The 27221-nt window shown below is 43.0% G+C and overlaps 1 protein-coding gene across 2 annotated transcripts in view; it reads left to right on the forward strand.

Annotated features, from left to right (window-relative positions):
* The window catches only part of EIF2AK4 (eukaryotic translation initiation factor 2 alpha kinase 4), a 208410-nt gene that overhangs the window by 141184 nt on the left and 40005 nt on the right, over positions 1–27221 (forward strand). For both annotated transcript variants that reach the window (XM_073610756.1, XM_073610757.1), the window contains 5 exons: positions 5515–5649; positions 10097–10207; positions 23193–23315; positions 24376–24462; positions 25879–25991. In XM_073610756.1, the coding sequence (XP_073466857.1) occupies positions 5515–5649; positions 10097–10207; positions 23193–23315; positions 24376–24462; positions 25879–25991 (569 nt within the window). The remainder of the gene's footprint in view (positions 1–5514; positions 5650–10096; positions 10208–23192; positions 23316–24375; positions 24463–25878; positions 25992–27221) is intronic.

Consider the following 27221-nt stretch of genomic DNA (forward strand, 5'->3'; position numbering starts at 1 on the left):
TGCCTTATGGGTTGTGTAGTTCCACAACAGCTGGAGGGCTGTATTTTGAGGATCCCTGGTCTAGTGCATCTCTGTAGGTGGACGTCAAACAATGTAGCTCCACCTCCTCCAGGTATGCTGTGAGTTCCTCATCATGTCATCTTGGAGCTGTACAGCTCCTGGTAGAATGATGCAAATCGGCCATTAATGGCAGTAGGGTCTGTCAGAAGCCACCCATCGGAGTCGGCTATAGCCGATATAGTCACAGGTGAGTAACTCTCTCTCACCAGCCATGCCAGCATGCTACCCGTTTTCTCCCCATGCACAAATATACGTTGGGATTTTTGTAAAAATGTCGTTTTGGTAGCGGATGTTCGGAGTAGGAGGACATCCCTTATTGCGGCCTGAAATTCAGAATATACCCTGGAAACCCCTGGTAGTGGAGTATTCTGTCTCAAGTGCAGTCGCCTTTGTCTCAGCCCTCTGTATATCCTCTCTCATGTCCTTTCGAATCCTACAGATATGTGTCTGTAGACTACCCCTAGAGAAGGCCTTGAATGCATCCTAGGATATGGTGAAGGTCCCGCCAGTATTGTATCACCTCGGATCTGTATGGCTCAGAGATCCTGGAGTCAGACAGCCAGAATCTGCACAGTCTCCATAGACCCTCCCCTGCCGCGCCATGGACATGCTCAGCTTCAATGCCAGGGGAGCGTGGTCCGATATGCCTCGGGGAAGGATGGAGATGTCCCGAACCCTAGAGAGGACAGGACCCCCCCGCATAGGCCAGGTCTATGCGCGAAAACATTTTGTATGAGGCTGAGTGACATGTGTAGTCTCTCTGGTTCAGATACCGCCACCTCCACACATCAGCTGGAGGCATCCACCCATGAGAGCAGGTCCGAAAGCCCGCTCCACCGGGGAGTCTCTTCCACCCAGGTTCCGGGACCAAATTAAAATCGTCCATTATCACCACATTATCCGTAGCAATTACAGCAATCTTGGATATTACCTGGTTGAGTAGTCTCTTGGAGGCTGGGGGGGGGGTTTAAGTAAAAACCCACCACCACCAGCTCCAGCCTATCTATCACAGCATGCAATATGACATATCTCCCGTCCGGGTCCAGTGCCAGCAGCTTGAAAGGTAGGGATTTGTGAACTAAAATGCTAACCCCCCTGGAATAATTGGTATAGGTGGAGTGGTACTGATGTCCCACCCAGGGCTTTTTAAGGCTTAAAAGTTTTCTGTCTGTTAAATGAGTCTCCTGTAGCATGCAGATCTGGGGATGGTAAGTATTGAGGAACTGAAATACCAGTGATCTGTTCACAGAGGAGTTTAGACCCCTAGTATTCCACGAAATTATATTGCATTCAGCAATATTCGCCCTGTGGCGTTAAAGTAAGCGGGAATATGACTACTAGGCCCAGGAGCTGAACCCAGACCATCACATAAATCAGGACATGACAACCCAAGCATCCCATGTCACATATTAAAACATTGCTTGTGAAAGTATAATGAGATAACAAAACATAACCAAACAGTCCCAACCAACCCACCCCGCCAACCCCGACCCCAACTTTGGGAAAGATCCCAACTCGAACCAAAGGCGAACACGCCTGCAATGGGGAAACGTGTGCGAAACAGCATCCCAGGCCAGCGGTTAGATGACACACATTTAGTCCTCTGCTGGGGACCGGATCAAAAAAAAAAATGTGGGTACAGTCTCCCAGCGGTGCTGGGGGTACAAACTTAAACAATAACGATGTACATGCTGCCAAGCCCAAAGGCCTGGGTCTCAGGACGGGGAGGAGGGAGGAAGAAACAGGATACAGTCTCGTAGGTATACTTCCAGCAGTTAGGCCTCAGGGGATAGTGCGGAGTATAGCCTCCAGGGGTCATGAAATAGGGAGCACAGTGACACGTGGGAACTGTTGGGACCCAAGAGGTAGACCCAGGTCAGTGTATACAAAGAAGGCACGTTCATAAGGGCAGCAGGTGAGATCGGCCTGTATGAGCAGGCAGCCATGTTAATTACTTATCTGCGCGGTAGTGTGTCAATGCACATGGAAGCCTCCTCTGGGGATGTGAAAAATCGAACAGCTTCTCCATCCTCCACCCTCAATCTGTCCGGGAACAACATACTATACTTGATATGCTTGGAGCGAAGCCTGGCTCTTACTGCGTCATAGGATTTATGCTGTTTCTGGGTTTCCAGCGAATAGTCCAGGAAGATTAGGAGCTTGGCGTTTTCAAAGCGGAGTTCACCTTGAGCTCTAGCTTCCTTTATCACCATATCTCGAAAGTGAAGCAGCTTGAAGATAAAGGTGCGGGGCGGTGCTCCCTGGGGCCCCCTAGTGGAGAGTATACAATGGGCCCTCTCAACAGTAAAAAAAAATGGAGAAAAACGTGCTGAGGGGAGTAGTTGATGCAATAAGCGTTCGGCAAAGGCAGTGGGGTCTGCGCCCTCAGCCCCCTCAGGGAGCCCTTGAATGCGCAGGTTATTTCTTCTGTTGCGATTTTCTGCATCTTCTGCACGAGACTCTAGCACCTTAACCCTGGTCTTAAGTGTATGGAGGTCAGCCCCATGATCACGTACCGTGTCTTCGGTCTGAGAGACCCTTTGCTCCACCTCAGTCATTCGTCCATGAAATGTATCATAGTCCTTCCTTATGAACTCCACATTGGCCTGTATGTGGTCCACTTCATCAGTCAGGGTGGTTGTGGCCTGCATGACCGCTTTAAAATCGGCCACGGTAGCAGGCAGCCTTTCGGGGTCTTCGGCCTGGTTCTCCATCCGTGCAGGAGTTTTAGGCGGGGCTGCGGCTGTGAACTTGTCTGCGATGTCCGGCTTTGCGGCCTTTTTCCGGGATTTCGGCTGGGATTTCCTCCTGTGCATGCCCTGGAGAGGGTAGTTTTTTGTGGGTCTGCACCCTGTAAATGCAGGATTATAGCGCCAGTCCTAGGGAGCTCAGACACACACATCTGCTCTCAACGCCATTCCAGACACGCCCCCGGGAACAATAATTCTAGGACCATAATTCTTGATTAACTCTAAAATGATAACCTATAAAGTCTTTTACAGCATCACCTATGGACAATTTTAGGTACTGTAGTTTATCGCTATTACACAGATATGCACAAAATGCACCTTTTCCGCACTGCATTCTGGTGTGTACTGGCCCTAAATGAGAGCAAGGTCTTCTCTTTTATTAAAATACAGCTGTGATCTGATATTCTCTAAATTATTTGTTGCTTAAATAGGTTCACTCGTCGCTGGATAATTCAATGATTTTCTTAGGAAGTGCTCAGTAATTGGTAGCAAAATAGAAACCTGGGAAATAAAAGCTGTCATCAATTTATTTACTACTTGGGTTATATAAGTCTGTGTATTAATGAGTATCATACATCTTATTTTTAATTTTGCACATAGTTCCACTTTAGGCCCCTTTCACGCTTGTGCGACTTGTCCTGTGACTTGGGACTGCAAAGTCGCATGACAAGTCATACCCCATGATTTCCAAAGAGAACCATTCATATCTGTGCAACTTCAAAGTAGTCCCTGCACTACTTTGGTCCAACTTTGATGCAACTTGAGGTCTCTAGACCTCAAGATTACACAGGTATTGCTTCAAGTCGTGGCAAAATCGCACAACTTTCAGATCGCATGAGTGCGAAACGTGCCTTAAGAATATTTTCACAATTTGACAGTTTTTTTTTTTTTTTTTTCAGTTGAGAGTCTTTAGAATATGAATAAACTGCAGGCAGTTTTCCCATTAAGGCCCCATTTGTATTATGGCATGTGTTAATGTGGGTCAATGCAGCCCACCACAATGCACGGCGGCATATGGCTTGTAGTGCAATGTGTTGTGTGTTGCTCTCTATTGTACAGTGCATTGGGGTGCCACTTACAGTGAATTCACTTTTCCACAAAGCACAAATGTGAATAGGCCATAATGGTTCTTTTGTATCTTGTATGTGACATACGTACCTCACCTAGCTCTTTCCCTAACTTTTTCCCTTTCTCCTAACTGTTGCTTAGCATGGTGCACACTCAATGGTTTATAAACACTACTAGGCACTGTGGGACCATGAAGGCTTTAGGTACACTGCTGCTGGTAAAAGGACGTTTAGGAGCAGCTGGCATTTTTTTCAACTGCCCCTGAACTCTCCTCTGTTATCTTATCAGTACATGTACACAGGGTCATTTACAGTCGTTTCTAGGCAGTTGAGTTTATAGGCTTTTTTTTGGAACACAAAAAATGGGATCAGAAGCTGAGTTTAGAGGCATTTCAAGCGCCAAATGCAGCTAAACGTGGTAAGTCACGTTTTGCCGCGTTTCGTTTACAGGCGTTTTTTAGTTTTTGGCTATTTTGAAAAGAAAAATGAAAAAATGTATTTTTTATTTTTTTTAAAACTCTTCCAAAACGCAAACAAGGCATGTAAACGCGTCAAAACGGACATTTTAAACGTGGGTTACTATCTGTCAAGTTAAATCATTCAGGAGAGGTTGTAAAAACATCCCGTGTACATGAAGCCTAAGACATATTACCAAAGCAGCAACATTATGGTCTTAGTTAAATTTGGTGGATTATTGCAAATGACCAGCATCTTGTGATATGCTGGTTTTTGAAAGTATAGAAAATTGATTGTGGAAAATAAGTAAAAAATAACTATATAAAAATACTTAAAATATGTTTGTATAAAAGTGGAGCTTTCCTTTAGCCCGGGGGTCAGCAACCTGTAGATCGCGACCAGGTGACTGGTAGATCGCGGTCTGGACTTGCTGAACTGCCATCCCAGAGCATCACACAATGCAGAGGGACTACTTGTAAAGTTGGAGCTGTAGTAGGGAACAAGATCCACATAAGCTGATGCCTCCTCTGTAGTGCCGGCTCCTGTCCCATGCGGAGTGATACCAACTCCACTCCACCTCTTATCTCGGCTAGCGTTCTCCAGAGTGGTGCCAGCAGCAGGAAAGAAGAGATCTTCAGGTCAGTGTGAAGCAATACACTGGGCATAAAAGTATAGGGCCGCTTTTACACTGACTTTTACCTGTACTACTGGTGCAGTGCAGTGTACCTGCAGCTTTCCTGCAGGTTTGCTGCGCTTTGCCATAGACTTCTATTATATCCTGTGGATTTGGTGACCTTTCTGAAAGTGCACCAAAACTCTTGAATGCATGAATTTTGGTGCACTTTCAGAAAGTGCACCACATCACCTGATTTAAAACCATGATTGCCGTCCAATGCACGGAATTGTGACACGGTAGTATGACAATTAGGGGTTTAAATCAGGTGTGTGGCGACACTGTGCCCGGTAATCTTTGACTTCTCCCATGTTGTTCAGGTAGATCTCCACCTCTTTAAGGTTGCCTACTCCTGCTTTAGCCTATGAAGGCTTTTTTTTTAATTTAAAGCAAATTATTCAGATAGTATATTCATTTTTTTACCACCAGCTGGAATTTATATAGCGGTAATTGCTACATTCATTTAGTTATGTTCTGCTCCTCCAACATTTGTGTCTGCTTTTTTTAGGTGGTGGTAAATTCCGGCCTGGTGTACAAGATGCAGCAGCACAGTGGGATTGTATTTCAATTTGTGGCATTCATCAAACGCCGGCAGAGGACCATCCCTGAAATCCTTGCAGCTGGGGGGAGATATGACCATCTGGTACGTGTTGTGTAATGGAGAGATGCGGGGGACTGGGCAGTGAGTACAGCTGGTGAGCAAATAATCCCTTGTCTTTACAAGGTGACATGGAGCACATCATAAGAGCATGTGCTTATTATCATGTGTTTACTCTTCACTGACTTGCCAGCTATGCAGGCCAGTGTTTAGGAAAAGAGGAACGGTGTCATTTATTGAATAAAGCTGAACACACATTCCTATTTGTTTTTATTTGCATAAATAACAGAAATATTTGCATAATTTCCACAATATTAATCATTATCCACATTCTCAACTTCCAATGGAGACCCAGACAGCAGAAAAAAAAAACATGATGAAGGTAACCCTTCTCTATTCTTCCCATAGCTTACAATAAACTAATCAGTTTCTGCTACTTGCAGGTTTTCAGGAAAAATGTGAAGTATGGTGTCAACTTCCTCCTTCTGTTATTGGCTGCCGCAGCTTAAAAAAAATCTACGTGCCACAGCTTTTATTTAAACTCCATAATTCCCCTGTGTGGATAATGGTTTCATATGATAGACTCGTTATTTAGGGACCTTATCTGGAAGAAGGGTCAGGCCAGCATTTGGCACAGCTCCCCAAAGATATAGATGGTTTAGCCATTCCCCACACTTGAAGCTATTACTGCGCTGCTCAAATCTGACAGGGTGTACCACGTTGAATATAATTAACTCCACACGGTTCATTCTGTTAATCTGCGCTCCTTATGCTGTTGCAATTGAAGTTCGTTATGCGCTACAAAATATTGAACAGGTGAATAATATAGGTGCACAAATTGGTGAACATATATTCTTCTGTTAAGGAGGCCACATTCAAATTACACAAATCCAAACAAAGTGTATAAAAAAAAACAATACCTATAAAAGCACTATGGGCAAAAAAAAAAAAAATATCATGCATAAAGTCCCAATTAAAGAGCCAAGAGGACCGTGATCTTCTCTGAATACACCAAAGGAGGACAGAAGTGGATCCCCAAAAGCCTTTAAAGAACCGCACACCACCTCAGTGCAGCAAGAGGGCAGCTTATCAGAATTAGATGACCCCAGTTATGAGAGATCCAATAGTGCTTATATGCAATTCACAGGGCAGTCAGCTTCATCCACACTACTATATCGATATAGTATTATATGCACTTCTACTAGAAATAAAGAAAGACTGCATCATAGAAAAAAAGAAACATTCGCCATAGGTAATGAAAAGCCGCTGTTAACAGGGGATATCATCCGGCTGTAGTACTCAGACTGCACTGTGGATAAGGTGCATGCCCTGCACTGCTGCAGGCATATAGTAAATGAATAATTGGATGGCTGCACACTCATACCATGCAAAAAACTGCTTCATTGCTGTACAAAGTCCATAAAAACAACTGGTGCTGATAGGCAGGGAAGAGACAGAAATAGGTAGATGCGTTTCACTCAAAGGTTCGTGCTTTATCAATACCACCAACATTCGCCATAGTGAAGGTTAGCAAAGTAGAAAAGAATTTAATGTGGTGTGTACACTTACAATGAGTAAATAGCCAAAAATGCTTCACATCCCATACAATGTTCTCATGCCAGGATCATAACGGCCACGACAAATTTGTGCATGCGCAGTAGTGTGTGTTCTACGCGTTTCATCATAAGTGACGTCATCAGGGGCGATTGAAGCTTTAGAGGCAAATTCCCTGCTATCTAGTCATACGTGCCCAACACTACTTCTCATGTCCAAACTTTGAGCATCATTCAGTACTTTAATTGACCCAGTTCTGGTCCACGCCCTGAAAAACTTATTACAGCCTCTTTGTTTGGTCTAGTAGGCCAGGCCACCACTACAAAAAAGATCTGATTTCTACTGTTTGATTCTTTTATCCATTTCACTATTAGTACTAATAGCTAACCTTCCATGTAAGCAGAAGTGTGAGAAAGACCTGGGCAAATAGATGGGGGGAACAGTGAACGTATATACTGGTAGCAATACCACTGGTATCTCTGTCTCACCTTCTCAAAAGCTTACCCAACTATTCACTATATCGCATTGGGCAAACTGCATATTTCAGTATGGCCATAGGTCAGACTCGACTTGCTGGAGATATGAACACCCTCCATGGATCCTCATCTATGTGCTCTGGAGATGCCCAAAACGTTTTTGTTACTGGTCATAAGTATTAACTACAGTCAGTAACGGTTTTCACGCCGCTTGCCCCATGAACTCCAAAATATGTTTACTTGATTCTACCCACAGTGCAGATACCTGTACACAAGACCTTCTTTCTAAGCTTACAGCACAAAAGTGAACGGCTTCCACTCCACCAACCCAGGCTCCATGGGTCAGCACAATAATGATATTTTGACGGAAGAGAAACTGATATACACTACCGTTCAAAAGTTTGGGGTCACATTGAAATGTCCTTATTTTTGAAGGAAAAGCACTGTACTTTTAAATGAAGCTAACTTTAAACTAGTCCTAACTTTAAACAAATATACTCTATACATTGCTAATGTGGTAAATGACTATTCTAACTGCAAATGTCTAGTTTTTGGTGCAATATCTACATAGGTGTATAGAGGCCCATTTCCAGCAACTATCACTCCAGTGTTCTAATGGTACAATGTGTTTGCTCATTGGCTCAGAAGGCTAATTGATGATTAGCAAACCCTTGTGCAATCATGTTCACACATCTAAAAACAGTCTAGCTCCTTCCAGAAGCTACAAAACTGACCTTCCTGTGAGCAGATTGAGTTTCTGGAGCATCACATTTGTGGGGTCAATTAAACGCTCAAAATGGCCAGAAAAAGAGAACTTTCATCTGAAACTCGACAGTCTATTCTTGTTCTTAGAAATGAAGGCTATTCCATGCGAGAAATTGCAAAGAAATTGAAGATTTCCTACAACGGTGTGTACTACTCCCTTCAGAGGACAGCACAAACAGGCTCTAACCAGAGTAGAAAAAGAAGTGGGAGGCCGCGTTGCACAACTAAGCAAGAAGATAAGCACATTAGAGTCTCTAGTTTGAGAAACAGACGCCTCACAGGTCCCCAACTGGCATCTTCATTAAATAGTACCCGCAAAACACCAGTGTCAACATCTACAGTGAAGAGGCGGCTGCGGGATTTTGGGCTTCAGGGCAGAGTGGCAAAGAAAAAGCCATATCTGAGACTGGCCAATAAAAGAAAAAGATTAAGATGGGCAAAAGAACACAGACATTGGACAGAGGAAGACTGGAAAAAAGTGTTGTGGACGGATGAATCCAAGTTTGAGGTGTTTGGATCACAAAGAAGAACGTTTGTGAGACGCAGAACAAATGAAAAGATGCTGGAAGAATGCCTGACGCCATCTGTTAAGCATGGTGGAGGTAATGTGATGGTCTGGGGTTGCTTCGGTGCTGGTAAGGTGGGAGCTTTGTACAGGGTAAAAGGGATTCTGAATAAGGAAGGCTATCACTCCATTTTGCAACGCCATGCCATACCCAGTGGACAGCGCTTGATTGGAGCCAATTTCATCCTACAACAGGACAATGACCCTAAACACACCTCCAAATTGTGCAAGAACTATTTACAGCAGAAGCAGGCAGCTGGTATTCTATCGGTAATGGAGTGGCCAGCACAGTCACCAGATCTGAACCCCATTGAGCTGTTGTGGGAGCAGCTTGACCGTATGGTACGCCAGAAGTGCCCATCCAACCAATCCAACTTGTGGGAGCTGCTTCTAGAAGCGTGGGGTGCAATTTCTCCAGCTTACCTCAATAAATTAACAGCTAGAATGCCAAAGGTGTGCAATGCTGTAATTGCTGCAAAAGGAGGATTCTTTGATGAAAGCAAAGTTTGATGTAAAAACAATGTTATTTCAAATACAAATCATTATTTCTAACCTTGTCAATGTCTTGACTCTATTTTCTATTCATTTCACAACGTATGGTGGTGAATAAGTGTGACTTTTCATGGAAAACACAAAATTGTTTGGGTGACCCCAAACTTTTGAACGGTAGTGTATATTTGAAGGGGTTGCCTTGCTATATTTTAAAAAAACTTTTGGGAGACTTTCTTAACACCTCTGACTGGCTCCAATCTCATTGATAACAGATTATCCTCTTAAAGTCAGCTCACCCCCTCTATTATCCGTCACCCTTTAACCCCCTCCCAAAAAAAGTGACGTACTAGATGGTTGTGGTAGACTTTCAGCTCCTCTTTGTGATTGCTGTGATCAGATTGGGCTCCTGGAAAGTATGCATGATCCACTTTGATCGCTCTTTAATGGGCAACACTTGTGTAAATGAGCCCTTTCTGTTTTAATGGATTGGCAAAGGGTTAGAAGTGTTTCCAGTTGTAGAAAGTCTGCCAGTTATGGAATTTACAGCCGTTGTGTGGCCAGATATGATTGATGCTTGACGTTGTGCTGGACTGGTCATTTATTGCAACTTCTAAAATGCTTATATATTGTCATCTTTTAGATTTCCCAATTTCGTGGGCCTCAGACTGGATCTGCCATTCTACCCTGTGCAGTTGGTGTTAGTATTGCTATAGACAGGATCTCGGCTGCTCTGTCCAATGCTGAGGAAAATGTAAGTCTGGCTGATTCACGATATTGTAGCTTTTTTTTTCTTATTCTGTGGACATCTTACTCTGCTACCTAAATCTCAAAAAAATGTGAAATCTTTTATCAGGCAAGCAGGTATCACAGATACCATTAAATATTTAAACACAAAGGTGGGATGCTCTGTAAACAATCCTAAAGTGTTTGTTAACCTTAAAAAAAATAGATCCTGTTCCTTTAAAGCATGTTATACAGCACACTGCTTGTGCTGTGTCATTTGGCCCTCTGAAATACCTGGCTGATCCTGCCTGGTTCTGCCCTTCCCTCTGTAAACTGACCACGGTGTATCATGGCTGCTGAGTACTGACACCGTGGTCATTTTACGTGCCTCAGTGATCCACAGCTCTCCTCTGTCGTCCTCTGTTCTCTACTCTGTCCTCTCCCCCCTTCTTTCTTGCCTGTCAGCTCCGTGTCCGTTCCCACCCCCACCCTTCCTGCTGATCAAATACTGTTATTTTTTTACACCATCCTCTGTATTTATTAATGTAATCTGCCCTGTGTCTGTGCCTTATAAAAATAATGCAGCCATGTACCTCATTTCAGAGCACCGATCAACGATTACGTGACCTGCCGCCTCTCTCCTCCTCCCCTCCTGACTGACGTCCGTGGGGGATCCTCGGCCCCACCTGCTGCAGCTGTCAGGCGGAGAGAGGCAGCGGGACATGTTAGACAGAATCGGCGCTCTGAAATTAGATACATAGCTGCAATATTTTTATAAGGCACAGACACAGGGCAGATTATATTAATAAACACAGAGAATGGTGTCATTATTACTTGGTGGGTTAACAACCACTTTAACACCCACAAATTGCACTCGGTGTATATTATACAATGGCACGGAGCAAACTATCGACGTGGCAGACTGCAGTGTTCATCCAGTTTAGCTCCAGGTTTTAAAGCTTCACACAGTCGCGTTGGGTTTGAGGGGTGAGGCTAATGCTTCATTGAGGGTAGTACTTATTACATATGGGAAGGTTGGATGTCTGCATTCAGCAACCATGGGTAAGCCTAACCTTTAAAATATAATTTATAGTTGATGCCTCTTTAAATATGCCAGATATTATCTTATGCAATGAGACAAAGAGAAATCATTTCAAAACTTTTTCCACCTTTAATTTGACCTATAAACTGTACAACTCAATTGAAAAACAAACTGAAATCTTTTAAGGGGGGAAGTAAAAATAAAAAATAAAATAATGTGGTTGCATAAGTGTGCACACCCTTTTATAACTGGGGATGTAGCTGTGTTCATAATTAAGCAATCACATTCAAACTCATGTTAAAAAAGTCAGTACACACCTGCCATCATTTAAAGTGCTAAAGAGGGATCTCATTGTTAAAAGATATCAGTCAGGAGAAGGGTACAAAAGAATTTCCAAGTCTTCAGCTATACCACGGAACACTGTGAAGACAGTCGTCATCAGTGGGCAAAATATGGCACAACAGTGACATTACCAAGAACTGGACGTCCCTCCAAAATGACGAGATGATGAAAAGACGAGAAGAAAACTGGTCAGAGAGGCTGCCAAGAGGCCTACAGCAACATTAAAGGAGCTGCAGGAATATCTGGCAAGTACTGGCTGTGTGGTACTTGTGACAACAATCTCCCGTAGCCTATTCTTACAAAGAAAAAAACATTCAATCCCGGCTAAATTTTGCAAAAACACATCTGAAGTCTCCCAAAAGCATGTGGTAAAATGTGTTATGGGCTGATGAAACCAAGGATGAACTTTTTGGCCAGAATTTCAAAAGATATGTTTGATGCGAAAACAACACTGTACATCACCAAAAGAACACCATACCCACAGTGTGAAGCATGGTGGTGACAGCATAATGCTTTGGGGCTGTTTTTCTTCAGCTGGAACAGGGGCCTTAGTCAAGGTAGAGGTAATTATGAACAGTTCCAAATACCAGTCATGATTAGCACAAAACCTTCAGGCTTCTGTTAGAAAGCTGAACATGAAGAGGTACTTCATCTTTCAGCATGACAACGACCCAAAGCATACAACCAAATAAAAGAATGGCTTCACCAGAAGAAGATTAAAGTTTTGGAATGGCCCAGCCAGAGCCCAGACCTGAATCCGATTGAAAATCTGTGGGGTGATCTGAAGAGGGCTGTGCACAGGAGATGCCCTCACATTCTGACAGATTTGGAGTGTTTTTGCAAAGAAGAGTGGGCAAATATTGCCAAGTCAAGATTTGCTATGCTGATAGAGTTATACCCAAAAAGACTCAGTGCTGTAATAAAATATTTTAGTTTTTTATTTTTACTTCCCTCCATCTTAAAAGATTTCAGTTTGTTGTTCAACTGAGTTGTACAGTTTATAGGTCAATTAAAGGTGGAAAAAAATTCTAAAATGATTTATCTTTGTCTCATTTATTTACATCACAGAAACCTGACATTTTAACAGGGGTGTGTAGACTTTATATCCACTGTATATAATATGATCTTATTTCATTTACACTTAGAATACCTGGTCCTGCCAAACCCCTTTCTTCCTTGTTGTAAAGTGACCACACTAAGCACAGAAGCTGATCCGCATTAGTGTGGTCAGTTTGCGTTCAGCGTCTTCTCATTCAGAGGAACAGGACACTGTGCAAGGTCACAGCGTGCCTGTGTCCTCCATAGTCCGTTTTGGAGCAAAGCTCACACTGAACACTGCACTGTTGATTAAAACTACACAGGTCTGCTAGAGATAGGGGAGTGATGTACCTGGGCTTGATTCTTTGCTTGTGTTCTGTTGACATAGAAATGCTAATACTAACGGGTATACGTCATGCATGTGACACTAGTACAGCACAGATATTCGACCCATCAGCTGATCCATGATGCTGTGCAGAGGGAAAACCTATATAGAAAGCAAAGTTATGATTTTTTAAAAGTGGTTTTAGAAAAAAAACAGCTGCTACTACATTCCTGTCTGTATATATAGCACATGCAGAGGCTTTTCTTTTACAAAGTCTTTATTGGTAGAAAAGTAAATTCAACAGATTAGTGCAACAGTGTGATTGTTACAGTTCAATTTTCATCCGTACAATAAAAAAAAAGCAGCGGTACGTCGCAATAAGGGTAATTTAATGCCCCAGAGTATACTGTATGGTAGGCAAAGGCTCGGAAACCCCAAGCCATAAAAAGGAGTGCATAAATAGATTAACTGCATATTGATTGTAGATAAGAGAGAGAAAAATTTTTTCGTTTGGTTTTTATTATAATTTATTTTTTTTTTTATCACTGTAACCATCTTCACTGGACCGACTCCTGGAAACCAGGAGTGTCAGAGAAGGTATACAGAAAAAGAAAGGGAATGGTTACACTGTAGAAAACAGGAGGGGGGGGGGGGGCATAAGAGAAAAAAAGAGAAGGAAGAGAGAAAGGTGGGAAGAGTCCATGGGGGGGGGGTTCCATGGCCTCGCAATGGTCAACTTAGTTGCATTAAAAAGGTGCAGGTCCAATTGGCGTTCTGGGCGGAGGAGTTCAAGGATAGGTTTACACAGAAGGGCTTTGTAGGGGTCTCTTTTTAAGGTCAAAATGGAGCATATTGCGAAGAAGGGTATAGACCCTAAACCCATAGTCTGCATACTTTAGGACAAGTCCACCAAATGTGGGCCATGGTGCCTTCCTGCGAACAACCCCGGTAACAGGGGAATAGGAAGGAATAAAACAAGTTAATCTAGCTGGCGTATAATACCATCTATAGAACACCTTGTATGCATTTTCCAGAATGAGGATGTTCCTAGAACTCTTTGTAAGGGCTATCGTCATGACCTGCCAGTCCTCTGGCTCCAATGGTTTACCCAAGTTGAAGATAATACGATCTCACTGTGGGTTTCCTAGAGGAAATGATTGAGGAGTAAAGTAAAGATATCAATCCCGGAGAATGGGATGGGGCCTTTGTGAGTTGTTCGAGGAAGTGGGCCTTTGTGGGTTGTTCGAGGAAGTGTTTAATTTGAAGGTAACTCTAATGTTCCCGAAGGGGGATATCATGGGAAGATCTAAGAGCAGTGAATGTTGTTATTTTGGTAGGGGTGAACAGAGAATAAATGTCAGTGAATCCATTATTCGTCCACCACGAGAATTGTTTAGGATTCTCACAACTGGGGGCAAATAAAGGGCAGTGAGTAAGACGCAGTAATGGTGAGTGGGGGGATAGTAGTCCTGCCGAGAATTTAACAGAGTCCCAAAGGCGAAGAGAGTGTGTCATATACGGCCCAAACCCGTGTGGGCATTTTGTGGGAGGGAGCCAGGGTACATAGGAAATGGGAATAGGGTGAGATTCGACCAAATCAAGAGTGGCCCATAGCGGCATTTGATATGTGTCATGAAGGTGAGTTAGGGGGCTATGTTTGCTGCCGTGTAGTATGCCTGAAGATTGGGCACCGAAAGACCTCCGTTGATCTGCCGAGCGTACAAAGTCTGTTTATTGATCCGGGGTCGTGTGGAACCCCAGACGAATTTCAAGAGCTTGCGTTGGTAAATTCGTAATATATAGGAGGCTATCAGGACTGGTAATACTCGAAAGAGATACAACAGTTTCGGGAGGTAGGTCATACGAACCACAGAGATCCTGCCAAACCAGGATGGTGGGAGGTGGGGCCAGGAGGATAGCAGGTCAGTGAGCTTTCTAAAGAGAGGAGGGAAATCGGCCTGGTACAGTTCATCGCATTTAGGAGTGAGACGTATACCCAGATAGGGCAATGAGGGGAGCTATTGAAATGGGAAATTTGCTTTTAGAGAGGTCAGTTCCAGGGAGGAAAGGTTTACGGACATCGCCTTAAACTTAGTAGGGTTAACATGTAGACCCGAAAGACGCAAAAGTCTCAAAGGGAAAATAAATTAGGCAACGAGATTTTGGGTGATGTCAGAGTCAATAAGATATCATCTGCAAACAAGGAGATCTTATGAGCAGAGCCCACCACCTTTTTTATATCTGGATGTGACTCTGCCATAGCATAGCAAGGACAAAGGACAAACCAGAGAGGCGAAAGCAGACAGCCCTGTTGAGTGCCCCTCCGGATAGGAAAAATAGAGAATTCAAATCCATATTATTTAATTTTAGCCTGAGGGGCATCGTACAGTGCCGCCAGCCAAATTAGAAAGGAAGTACCAAAGTCATAGTGGCGGAGTACTGTCATGAGGTAAGGCCAGGACAAAGTGTCAAAGGCCTTGTTCACATCCAGTGACAAAAGCATAGTTTCCAGGGATCGGTTATGGGCAAGGTGCCGCAGTTGAATGATTCTCCTAATGGCATCCCCTGCCTGTCTCTGTGGTACCAAACCTACTTGGTCTTTTTTAATTAAACAGGGGAGGAAGGAGTTCAAACGGTTAGCGAAAATTTTGGTGAGGATCTTCATGTCAATATTAAAGATATAGGTCGGAAATTGGCCCAAGAGGAGTGATCATGTTCAGGTTTTGGCAACATAACTAAGTTAGCCGTCAGAAGATCAGGCGAGAAGTTCTGACCATTTTTAATGGAATTAAACATGGCCGTCAAGGGAGAAGCTAACACATCCACTAGCTTTCTATGGTAAGGTGCCGTAAAGCCGTCCGGGCCCAGCCTCTTCCCTACTTTTAAGTCTTTAATACATTGTCGAACTTCAGATTCCTGGATGTCACGGCCCATAAGGTCCATATGCACCTTGGATATGGTAGGCAACGAAGTACGCTGCAAAAAGTCTGCCATATCCTGGTTGTTGGTGAGGTCTTGGGCAGAGTACAAGGTAGTGAGTCTATGGCGGAACTCGTCCAGTATCTGTACTGGCCTGCTAGTAAGTATGTTATGTCGGCTGCGTAAAGTAATAGGGGTGGGTTTGGGATTGAAAGTATGTAACCTTTTGGCCAGCATCGCATTTGGTTTGTTTGCTTTATTATTCCAATGTTGGCGAGACCAGCGCAGTGTTTGTTCTGCCTGATCGGTGAGACGTAAGTCTAATTCTGTGCGAGCCTGGTCCAAAAGTTTATGATTAGCAGGTGTAGGGGTTTGTTTAAAAGCTGTGGAAATGGATTCCAGCCAGTATTCCAGTGTTTTCTGTAGCTTTTGGCATTCCCTTTTGAGTTTTGAGGCTGTCTGGATAATATGACCCCTGAGCACAGCCTTATAGGCCCCCCACAGGGTCACCGGGGAAGAGACAGAAGCGGAGTTGAGGCGAAAATATTCTACAGACGTTTTTAACATATCTTCCTGAATGTCGTGAAGAGATAATAGCGAGTCGTTCATGATTCATGAGGAATGTCAAGGGTTATGCACTAGGGACCAGAATGAGAAGGGGATCATGGTCCATCCAGGGGGCCGTAAGAATAGACACCGAATCTATTAAAGGGAGATGTTTTCTAAGCATTATCATATGGTCAATTCTAGAGTGAGAATGATGTGGGTGAGTAGTACGTGTAATCTTTACTCATTGTGTGCAATTCTCTTCAGAGGTCTGCCAGATCATGAGACAGTAGGGAGTGGAAAAAAAGTTTGCTGCCGGTGAAGCAGCCACACTTTCTGAAGGGTATTTATCCTGTACAGGATCCAGGGCCACATTTGAGTCCCCTGCTTAAAGCAGGGTACCTTTTTGGTGAGATGTCAATAGGGAGCAGGGTCCCAGGGTTAGAATTGGGGGCAAAATAGGTCATTATGGTAAATTCTGCATCCTTCTTGGATTAAACCATTGTACAAAGAGCCAAAAGCCTGCATTAGAATAAATAACACCCTGTCATCCTCCTTTTCTCTGTACAGAGGAACCAGGCATGGCTGCCCCCTATCCCCCTTACTTTTTGCCCTGGCCATAGAACCCCTGGCAGCTGCCATAAGGGGGAACCCAGAAATAGTCGGATTCAAACGGGGTGACACGGAAGATAAATTGGCATTATATGCTGACGATGCACTCCTATTTCTAGGCAACACATCCACTTCCCTGGTAGGACTTATGAAATTGATCCAAACATTCAGAACCTTTTCCGGATTTAAAATAAATTGGGATAAATCAACCATACTACCCTTGGATCCACTGATAGGACCCCTGCCCCAAACAGCTGAACAAATCAAAATAGTGGATAAGTTCAAATATCTGGGTATAGTTATACACCCTAACTTGGACCAATATATAAGACTAAATATAGACCACTTCTTCAAAAATTTCAAGAAAAAAAACAATGAGCTGGTTTAAGTTGCCGATTTCTGTTGTTGGCCGATGCATCTTGATAAAGATGATCTGGAACCCACAAATATTATATGCACTCCACAACGCCCCTCTCTGGATCCCTATCCATGTGTTTAGGAGGTGTAACACCATCTATCGTGCATTGATATGGAGGAAACAGGTTCCAAGAATCAAATTGGAGACCTTGCAGAAAGCAAAGGACTCAGGTGGACTAGCGGTACCAAACCTATTTAATGGCGGTTCAGCTGCAACATTTAACGGGCTGGCTTTACCCTGAGTCATCTGATCCCATCCGGAACATCGTGCGCACACAGATATCTGATGGCCTTGTGGAGTGCATAGAGGCAGGTGAACTGGGAGCACTGACTCAATACCCCACGTTAATACTTATAGATAAAATATGGACCAAAACCAAACAACACCTGCAATACACAGGGTACACAAATTGGTCACGCATATGGAATAACCGTAACTACCCAGAACTAAACAAACTACAAAACTTTTCTAATTGGTCAAGGAACGGAGTAACCTATATTCCACAACTATATTGTGGGGGTATACTCCGAGACTTCAAATCACTGTGCACAGAATTTAATTTACCAAATACCTAATTTCTTCAGTACCTTCAGCTTAGGCACGCTATAGAGGCACATGCTACAACATCTAATTGGGAGCTAACCAGGCCTGTGGTGCTTACACAATTAATTATGTCATCATCCCGAAAGGAACAAATTTCCTCTATATACAGCACCCTCCTTTGTCATGTATCTAAAGTAATGACTCTGAACTGTAGAGCTGGTTGGGGAAATGACATAGGGGGTATTTCAGACGAGGAATGGAACACCATATTAGACAATGTACTTAACCACTTAAGCCCCGGACCATTTTTCTGCCCAAAGACAAGAGTACTTTTTGAGATTCGGCACGGCGTCGCTTTAACTGACAATTGCGCTTTCATGCGACATGGCTCCCAAACAAAATTGAAGTCCTTTTTTCCCCACAAATAGAGCTTTCTTTTGGTGGTATTTGATCACCTCTGCGGTTTTTATTTTTTGGGCTATAAACAAAAATAGAGTGACAATTTTGAAAAAAATGCATTATTTTTTACATTTTGCTATAATAAATATCCCCCAAAACGTATAAAAAAAATTTTTTTTCCTTAGTTTAGGCCGATACATATTCTTCTACATATTTTTGGTAAAAAAAAATCACAATAAGCGATTGATTGGTTTGCGCAAAAGTTATAGTGTTTACAAAATAGGGGATAGTTTTATGGCATTTTTATTAATAATTTTTTTTTTTACTAGTAATGGCGGCGATCAGCGATTTTTATTGTGACTGCGACATTATGGCAGACACATCGGACAATTTTGACACATTTTTTTTGGGACCATTGTCATTTATACAGCAATAAGTGCTATACAAATGCACTGATTCCTGTGTAAATGACACTGGCAGTGAAGGGGTTAACCACTAGGTGGTAGTGTAGGGTTTAAGTGTGTCCTGAGCAGAGATCCAGTGACACTGTCACTAGGCAGAATGGGGAGATGCTTGTTTACATTCTTCCTCCCCATGAGACAATCGCGGGCATCCCCGTGGCGATCGAGTCCGGGGGACCCGCGATCCGACTCACGGAGGTCCCGGCGCGTGCACGCGATGGCACAGCAGCATATTTAAAGGGACGTACCTGTACGCCCATTTGCCTGTCCGTGCCATTCTGCCGACGTACATTGGCGTGCGCCGGTCGGGAAGTGGTTAAAGTGTCGCTATCCTCCTCTCAAAAACGTACCCAACTATTCATTATTCATCCTACGTACCGCACACCTGAGAAATTATACAAATGGCATAGAAGAAATGACCCGCTTTGTCCTTGGTGCCTTATTGACAATGATACACTTGTCCATATGCTGTGGAAATGCCCGAAACTACAAAGGTATTGGGCAGCAGTGATAAACACTATCAACAGCATATGGAACCTCAAACTTATAACTGACCATAAACTATGTCTATTGGAATGGCTAGATGAAGAACAATACATGCCTCACACATATACTGCCATTCTAAGGGTATTATTCCTGGCTAGGAAACTTATTGCTAGAAAATGGCTGTCTACAACGGCATCCACACAAGCGGAGTGGGTTGCGTCTGTGAACGACTCTTATTAGAGAACAACTCACATACAAACACAGAGGCAGTCCAAGAAAATTTGAGAATATATGGGATCCATGGTTAGACACCCCTGGATTAGCTCCGCTACACCTGGTCCACAATAGAATCCTAGGGGGCAGAACCACACCAATAACTATTCCACTTTAGAACCTAGCACTGGGAAGAAATTGCTAGACTCGAGAGAAGGGGAGGAAAATACCATTTCATTCACACAACTGCCCTGGATGGGAGGTACTATAAAATTACCTGGTTCTGCAGGGATTGACGTGTATATAGATTGTTTTATCCAACGGTTAATATATGAATATGCTGCACACCACTCCCCGCTGGTTAGGGGACGGTGACGCCCTGATCTGCTCACTGTCCCTGTTAGGACCGGGAGCAGAAAAGGGAAAGGAAAAAATGACATACAGAGGACACATGTGACAAGTAACGAGACCAAAGAATCACAATTACAATAGCTTTATCATACGATCATATCGTTATTGATGAATATGTTGGTACGTTTCTTATTGTATGAATAAATAACATATTAGACCGCACGATCATGTAACATCGATACCTATGTGTCCTCACAAATATAGGATTTGCTTTGTATGGTAAGATGAAAAAAGTTGTTGCTTTTTGTTTTTTGTGTTTGTTTTCAATAAGAATTATCTGATTTAAAAAAAAAAAACTTCTGCATCCTGAATAGTACCTATGAGCAGAAAGCATCTACCATCGGGGTCTGCTGTCTGGTTAATGCAGTTAAAAGGCACCGATTTGCGAAAAGCTATCAGAACTCCCCTCTGTTTGGTCGGACCGTTAGCCATAAACACCTGGGGGTATTGGGCGTCAAAATACTTAGGGCTGGAGGCAGAGGAAAAATGAGTTTCCTGTAGACATTCTATATCTATACGTTGGTTTTTAAGATACTTAAATACTTTCACCCTTTTTTGTGGCGAGTTCATACCTTGAACATTTAAAGACAACCGGTGTAGCGTCATGGTGGAAAAGTGATTAAGGGTCTACCATTGTTGCCGGATGCAACCCTCGTGGACTCAGAGGAGGGTAAAGAGAAGGGAGATTGTGGGGGAAGGAAGAAGGAGGTAGTAAAAGAGAAGCACAATAAGGCAAAGGAAATCTCGGGGGGGGGGGGGGGATTTGGATAAAGCAATTGTGCAACCAATCGTGGGTCCGGGGGCCCACCAAGAGGTTGGTGGCTGGCTAGGACCATATCCTAAGCAAGTGCTGACACTGTGGGGGCGCAGTGGTCCACTGGACACATTCGCCCTACTTAATTATTTAAACCATAAAATAAAATGCATAAAAATGAGCACTTAATATAACGTAATATATTAGACACAAACTATTAAAGAGATTTCTAGCTGAAACGAAAGATTGGGTTAGACCCATTCCAGGCACCCCGGGCAAGGCCAGGGAAAGCCCGGGGGAGGTAGCTAGCATAGAAATTGAGCAACTCAGGTGCTGGTATCAACTATCTATTAGGTAACTGTTGTGGTAAACCATATCAACCAGTGAGAATGTGCAGTATCTGGTAGGTCAGAGATCATCCATGATGGCCATAAGGAAAAAGGTCAAAGTCCGTAGCCCGAAATGGGCATGGAGTGGACCTTTAAGCTGAATGAGTAACAACTGGCCAAGAATGAATCTGAGACATCAGCCAACTCCTTAACTGTAGGCCACCCTCCCCCTGCTCGCCATCTATTGGGTGACCCATTGTGGCAAACCCACACTTGGCAGCCTCAGCCATATTTAAATGTAAGGCAACAATCATGTATACATTAAAATAGTAAAAAAAAAAAAGTTTGATACCAGCAATGTTGCTCTAATGCCGCATACACACGAGCGGACTTTCCGGCAGATTTGGTCCGGCGGACCGGACTCCGTCAGACAATTCGATCGTGTGTGGGCTCCAGTGGACTTTTTTTTCCCCAAAAGTCCGACGGTCCTAGAAATAAAACATGTTTCAAATATTTCCGAAGGACTCGAGTCCAGTTGAAAAATCCGCTCGTCTGTATGCTAGTCTGACGGACAAAAACCAACGCTAGGGCAGCTATTGGCTACTTGGCTATCAACTTCCTTATTTTAGTCCAGTCGTACGTCATCACATACGAATCCGTCGGGCTTTGGTTGATCATGTGTCGGGAAGTCCGTCGGAAAGTTCGTCGGACCAGTCCGGTCGAAAAGTCTGCCCGTGTGTACACGGCATAAGAAGCCTCTCAGTGACTGTGGGAAGATGGAATCAACCTCAGTAAGCATAGCCAAAGTGGGCTACTATGGGGAAAAAAGCCTGAGAAATATCTCAGGCCCATGTTGAAGTGAAAACCCGGAGTTCAGGAAAGTTCAATTCTTCAGCCATTGGGCACATCCTCGAAGCATTGAGCTTGAAGAGAACGGAGCGCCTGGGAGCCTTGTTGGGATGCCTGCGATTGTTTGCGGGGAGGCTGTATCAACCGTGGGCAGGACAAGGAGGACGATTCCTCTTGAGATGGAGGGAGATACAGTTGTAAGTCCTGAAAGTGGCATCTCAAATCAGGCAAGAAGGATGCTTGAACTTGGCGACCTCGGTGGGAAAAGGAAAGCTTAAAGGGGAACCCCCACCTGTATTTAATACCTTGGGTTTGCAGGATTTGGAGATATGGTTTCAAGTTCCTTCTTTTTGCGATCGTGACTGGGGATAGATCCGCAAACAGCTGGAGAGAATGGTTTTGAAAGGAGAGATCTGGACATTCCCTCGCCACTTGTAAGAATCTCTTTTTAGTGTGGTAAAAGTGGAACTTTATAATGACATTTCTGGGAGGGCCATCTGTAGGTTTAGGTGCAAGGGATCTATGAATGCAGTCAAATTCCAGGTGTTCCAACGGGATCTAATGTGCCAATTCCTGGAAGAAAGCAGTGGCCGTGCCTTGCAAGTCGGTAATGACTTCCGGAATCCCACGGATTCTAAGATTATCCCTGCGGGCCCTGTTTTCAGGGTCCTCCAGCTTATCACGCAAGCTTTCAAGCTCAGCATTAAGTTTGTCAATCTCATCCTCGTGGCCCTCTAGCACTGTGGTTGTTCAAGCTGATTTGTGTGGTGGCCTAGCTTTTTAAGATCTCACATGAGGTCAGCGGAGAGCTTGAGAGAGGCTATGGAGATTTCATCTCTCACAATGGAGCAGAACTTGGCTAGCATTGCATCTGAGTTATGCAGGTCTTACCAGGTCTTAGGGGAATTGCTACAGGCTGTCTGAAGGGGCAGCTGGACCTGCTGCAGAGAGCTTTGTGGTCTAATCGGGCTCAGGAGGTTAGGGCGCCATCTTGCCTTTTCCCACTGCAGGAGAAGCTTTGTTCTGTCTTTTTTTTGTGTCCGCTGTCCCGGGAGCCCGATAGAGCACTACTCCCCGCAGACGATCTATTGGTCAGGGATGTAGTGTCCGGTGGCGTGGAGCGCAGGGACCTAGGCAACCATATCCCGCGATCGTGCATGCGCCCCCCCATGCAGAGGCTTTTCAACTACTTCAGCTGAAACTTTGCAACTACAATGTATTCAAAAATATACATTTTAAATTGCTAAAATTCTCTTATAAAAGTGTATTACAGTTTCTAATTTTACTAATTTCATATGTGTGTACAATTCTTTTTCTTCATCTAAGGTCAGCAGTTGTGACTTGCTTGTTGTGAGTGCCGGGCAGATGTCTGTAAGCAGGGCAACTGGCATCATTCAGAAGCTTTGGGCAGCGGGCATACCAGCTGAAATAATGTATGACTGGTCAGAGGTAAGTACAATGTATGCTTTCACTTCCTAAAGATAACTGAGAATTGGAAAGATTCTGCCATAAAATTATAATATTATTGCTAGTTCATTACCATGTAAACTAGTAGGAAAATAGATGCAGTGTATATGTTGTTAATGATACACAGCTTGGCTGACTGCCTCTTAACTTTTGCAGTAAGGGCTTTTTGTGATTTCTTGTATTTATGCAGCGCTAGCATATTATGTATATATACACAGCACCAATCAAATAGTCTCTTGCCCTGAAGGAGTTTACCACCTAGCGTTTCTACCAAATTCATGCATGTTTCTTTATTAATAGAAGAAAGAGGAGCATGTGGAGGAAACCTGTGCAGACATGAGAACTACAGTGCTGGGCTTTGAATGGGAATTAAACCCTACAACCCCTATGCTACAAGGCGAACTAGCAACAATCTTGGCATTTTTTTGCCTTGTCTCGTTATATCACTTCATTATGTAAAAATATGATTTCTCTGTACATATAAAACAATGTCTGCCAATGAAATATCATTGAATTGTGCAAAATTGCCTTCTGTCTCTAGTGACGTTAATATGGAATTTGCATGCCTACAAAGACCTGGGAACAGCAGTTAATGACAGTAATGCTGTAGTATGTATTTACATGTAGAGTGTACTTTTATTATATAAGGGTTAATGAAATTGTGTGCTCTGTCGAGTGATGGTGTTGGAGCAGCATGACTAGCTGTAGACATGAAGGAAGATCTCACTTCTAATAAACGTGCTCTTGTTTTGGCTGAAGTGCATGTTTGTGGATTACGTGGACAACCTCAGGGTCAGCAAATGTGTCTGCTGATGTCACAGTGCGTCATGACTTAAAAAAACAAAAAACCTTTATGAATCCAATCCGGAAGTGATGGCCTCAAATTTGTACTATGCCTAAGATTGCCCTATGAAGGCACTCAGTCAGATTCTGCTGATACTGCAGAATTTTATGCTTTGGTAGGAACTCTTATGTTCTTTGACAAGGTTCTCACAATGATCTTTACTTTTACTTGGTTCCTAAAAATGCATTTCTGTCTTAGTCACAGGATGAGCTGCAGGAGCATTGCAGGATATCTGGAATCACACATGCTGCCATAGTCTCGGATAAAGAAGGAAATCACGTCAAGGTAACTCTGAGGAATGTGTAAAAATCACAACCCACAAGTGGGTTCTCACCAATCCTTCAAGCTCCATGAATATATGAAGGATAATATTAATAAGAACTAAAAACACAAAAGACCAAGGAGGGTCCTCATATGGACAAGTCTTTGCTGATAAGCCTACCTTACGTTTCTGTACATTTTTGTAATGTTCTCTGCAGTCCTGTGCATTCTATCTTATTTTTTGTTGTGTAGCTGTAGATATAATTTGAAGGTCTTGGCATTGAGACCCCTTTCACATGGGGCGGATCCACTCAACGGACTCCGCTAGCTAAGCGGGAAATTGATCCATTGATCCCCGCTGAGCCAGCAGATGGCAGGTCTGTTTCTGCTCACTGTGCAGGGACGGACCTGTCAGAGCCCTGTTGATCTCTATGGGAAGATCGGACGAAAACTGACAGACAGCATGTCCATTTTCATCAGATCCCATCCGATCCACCAGACGAAGTCAATGGGTGGCCCACTCAGATCTGCCTGAAAGACGGACAGGCGGATCTGAGCGGGCCGATCGTGTGAAAGGGGCCTTAAAGATGGTGTTGACACAAATATACATTTTAGGTGAAGACAAATTGCTGTCGGGCCTTACTAGAGTGTAGATGGTAAAGTGTAAATGTACCTTTAGGGTATACTAATCCCTTCCTTGGCCTTCCTAAACTAGGAAGTTTAGTTTGTGAGTCCTCATAGAGTTGTATAGTGCTGTCTTTTGTGTGTCTCCCCTCTGTCACTGAACAGTATCTACCCCAAGGACCCACTTGATATTGATATAATAGTATATTCATAGGATCTTAAACATAAAAAAGAACTGATTGCTATAGTGCATATTATTTATTCAAAACACATAGTTACCTGTATTGCACTTAATAAAGGGCAGGTTTGCGAGTCCTGTAAACAACCAGAGGAGCTGGGTCAAAGGAGAAATAGCTGGAGTCCCATTGTGTCATTGTGAATATATATGTGTGTATGTGTGTGTATATGTATGTATATATATATATATATATATATATATATATAAGGCTATGATGGGCTATAGCCATTATGTTAACATTGAATCCCAGTATCTATATAGAAAGATCTTGCACAATTGAGACTACATGGCTCATTTACTCTTTTTCTCAATGTTAGAAAACAAGCTCCCATCTGCATTTTACCAACCAAGTTGGTATATCTCCCCATCCCAGACCATTCTAGGTATGTCCTGTGTATGTGCAATCATGTAATCATCATGTAATAGCGTTGGACTAGTTCCTCTATGAAGCTTGGGAAATTGAAGCCAGATGCACAGAAAATGTCTCTGGAATGATTCATCTATAGCAGCTGTCCTCATAAAAGCCACTTTAAATACACATCATTATTAATCCACCCACTTTGTTTCTGTTTGAGCAGCTGAAGGCGTTTGAAAAGGAAAGGCAGAGTGAGAAGAGAATTTTGGAGTCAGATCTGGTAGATCATCTTTTGCAGAAGCTGAGGTTCAAAGTGCTGGATGAGAGAAATAACAGGTGTGATAAATATTCTCTTTTTTAGGAAATAAACGTATGGGAAACTGGTGAAGGGAGATTGTTATCCATAACAATATGTTAGATTTCCTTCTCCTCCCTAAGAAAAACATGAAACCTGATTGGCTGCAGTGGAAATGGCTTCAGTCAGGTTTCATCTACCCTTCTCTTGGAAATTAGACAAGTGTTGTTGAAACGGGCAACATCTCCAATGTAATTACACTGATCACTGCGAAAACTAATGGCTCCTGGTTTTTTACCAGTGCCATGTAATAAAACCTCAGACCACCCACAAATGATGTACAGCAAATTGAATCACCAGTCATTTTCTTGCTTTTTGTGGTGACAGTTGAACCCGCCCAGCTGATCGGGTCTGCTTACTTGATCCAGGCCAGTGACTCAAAAAAGCATTGAAGTTATTGGATCATTGTGATGGTTAAAAATATCTACTTTATAGGGCTTCCACCGAAATTCTGATATATATTTATAGAAAACATGATGATCATGAAAAGAGAAAACTCAGACTCTTATGCAGCTAACTGTATACCAATATATTTTATTACATAGAAAGTATAAAGACACACAGACACAAGTTAAAAACAAAGGTATACCTACTAAAACCTAAGATACTCCCCAAATGATCTTCAAAACATATATAAATACATCCTACAGTTTAAATCAAAGAATCAAAAAACTTATATCAAATATACAGATATTGATATAATGTATAACAATAGTGGTGGTATTCTCTTAGAATAGCAGAAGTTCCTTGGAAAGCTCTGTGAGTGAAATGGTTAATCCTACAAGTACTAGGACATCTGTAGAGTAGTAAGTCAACAATATGCTGAATCATTCACTTCTACCATGGACAAATTAGAGTTGTAAATCATCCAGATTGTATTCCAAGAGGGCTCAGTAAAAGCATCCTGTGTTGCTGAGGATGTAGCACATCAAAGGTTGACACCAGCACATTGAGGTGACATAGCCAATCTATGAATGCTGTAATGTTATCCAAAAAAAAAACTTGAATGCTCAAGGTACGAGAAGGTGATCTGTTAAAGAAGAGAATGTCCATATATACATTTTAACAAGGACCACTGAGACAATATATATGGTAGTAGGTGCAACATTATCCAGTCTCCAGGTGAATTTAACCTGCTGTTACTAGTATACAAATGTCCACATTTCACAATGGCCACTGAGACATTATATGCATTGCTTAGATGTGTAACT

This window comes from Aquarana catesbeiana, linkage group LG13 (genome assembly GCF_042186555.1).
Source record: "Aquarana catesbeiana isolate 2022-GZ linkage group LG13, ASM4218655v1, whole genome shotgun sequence".
Taxonomy (NCBI): Eukaryota; Metazoa; Chordata; class Amphibia; order Anura; family Ranidae; genus Aquarana; species Aquarana catesbeiana.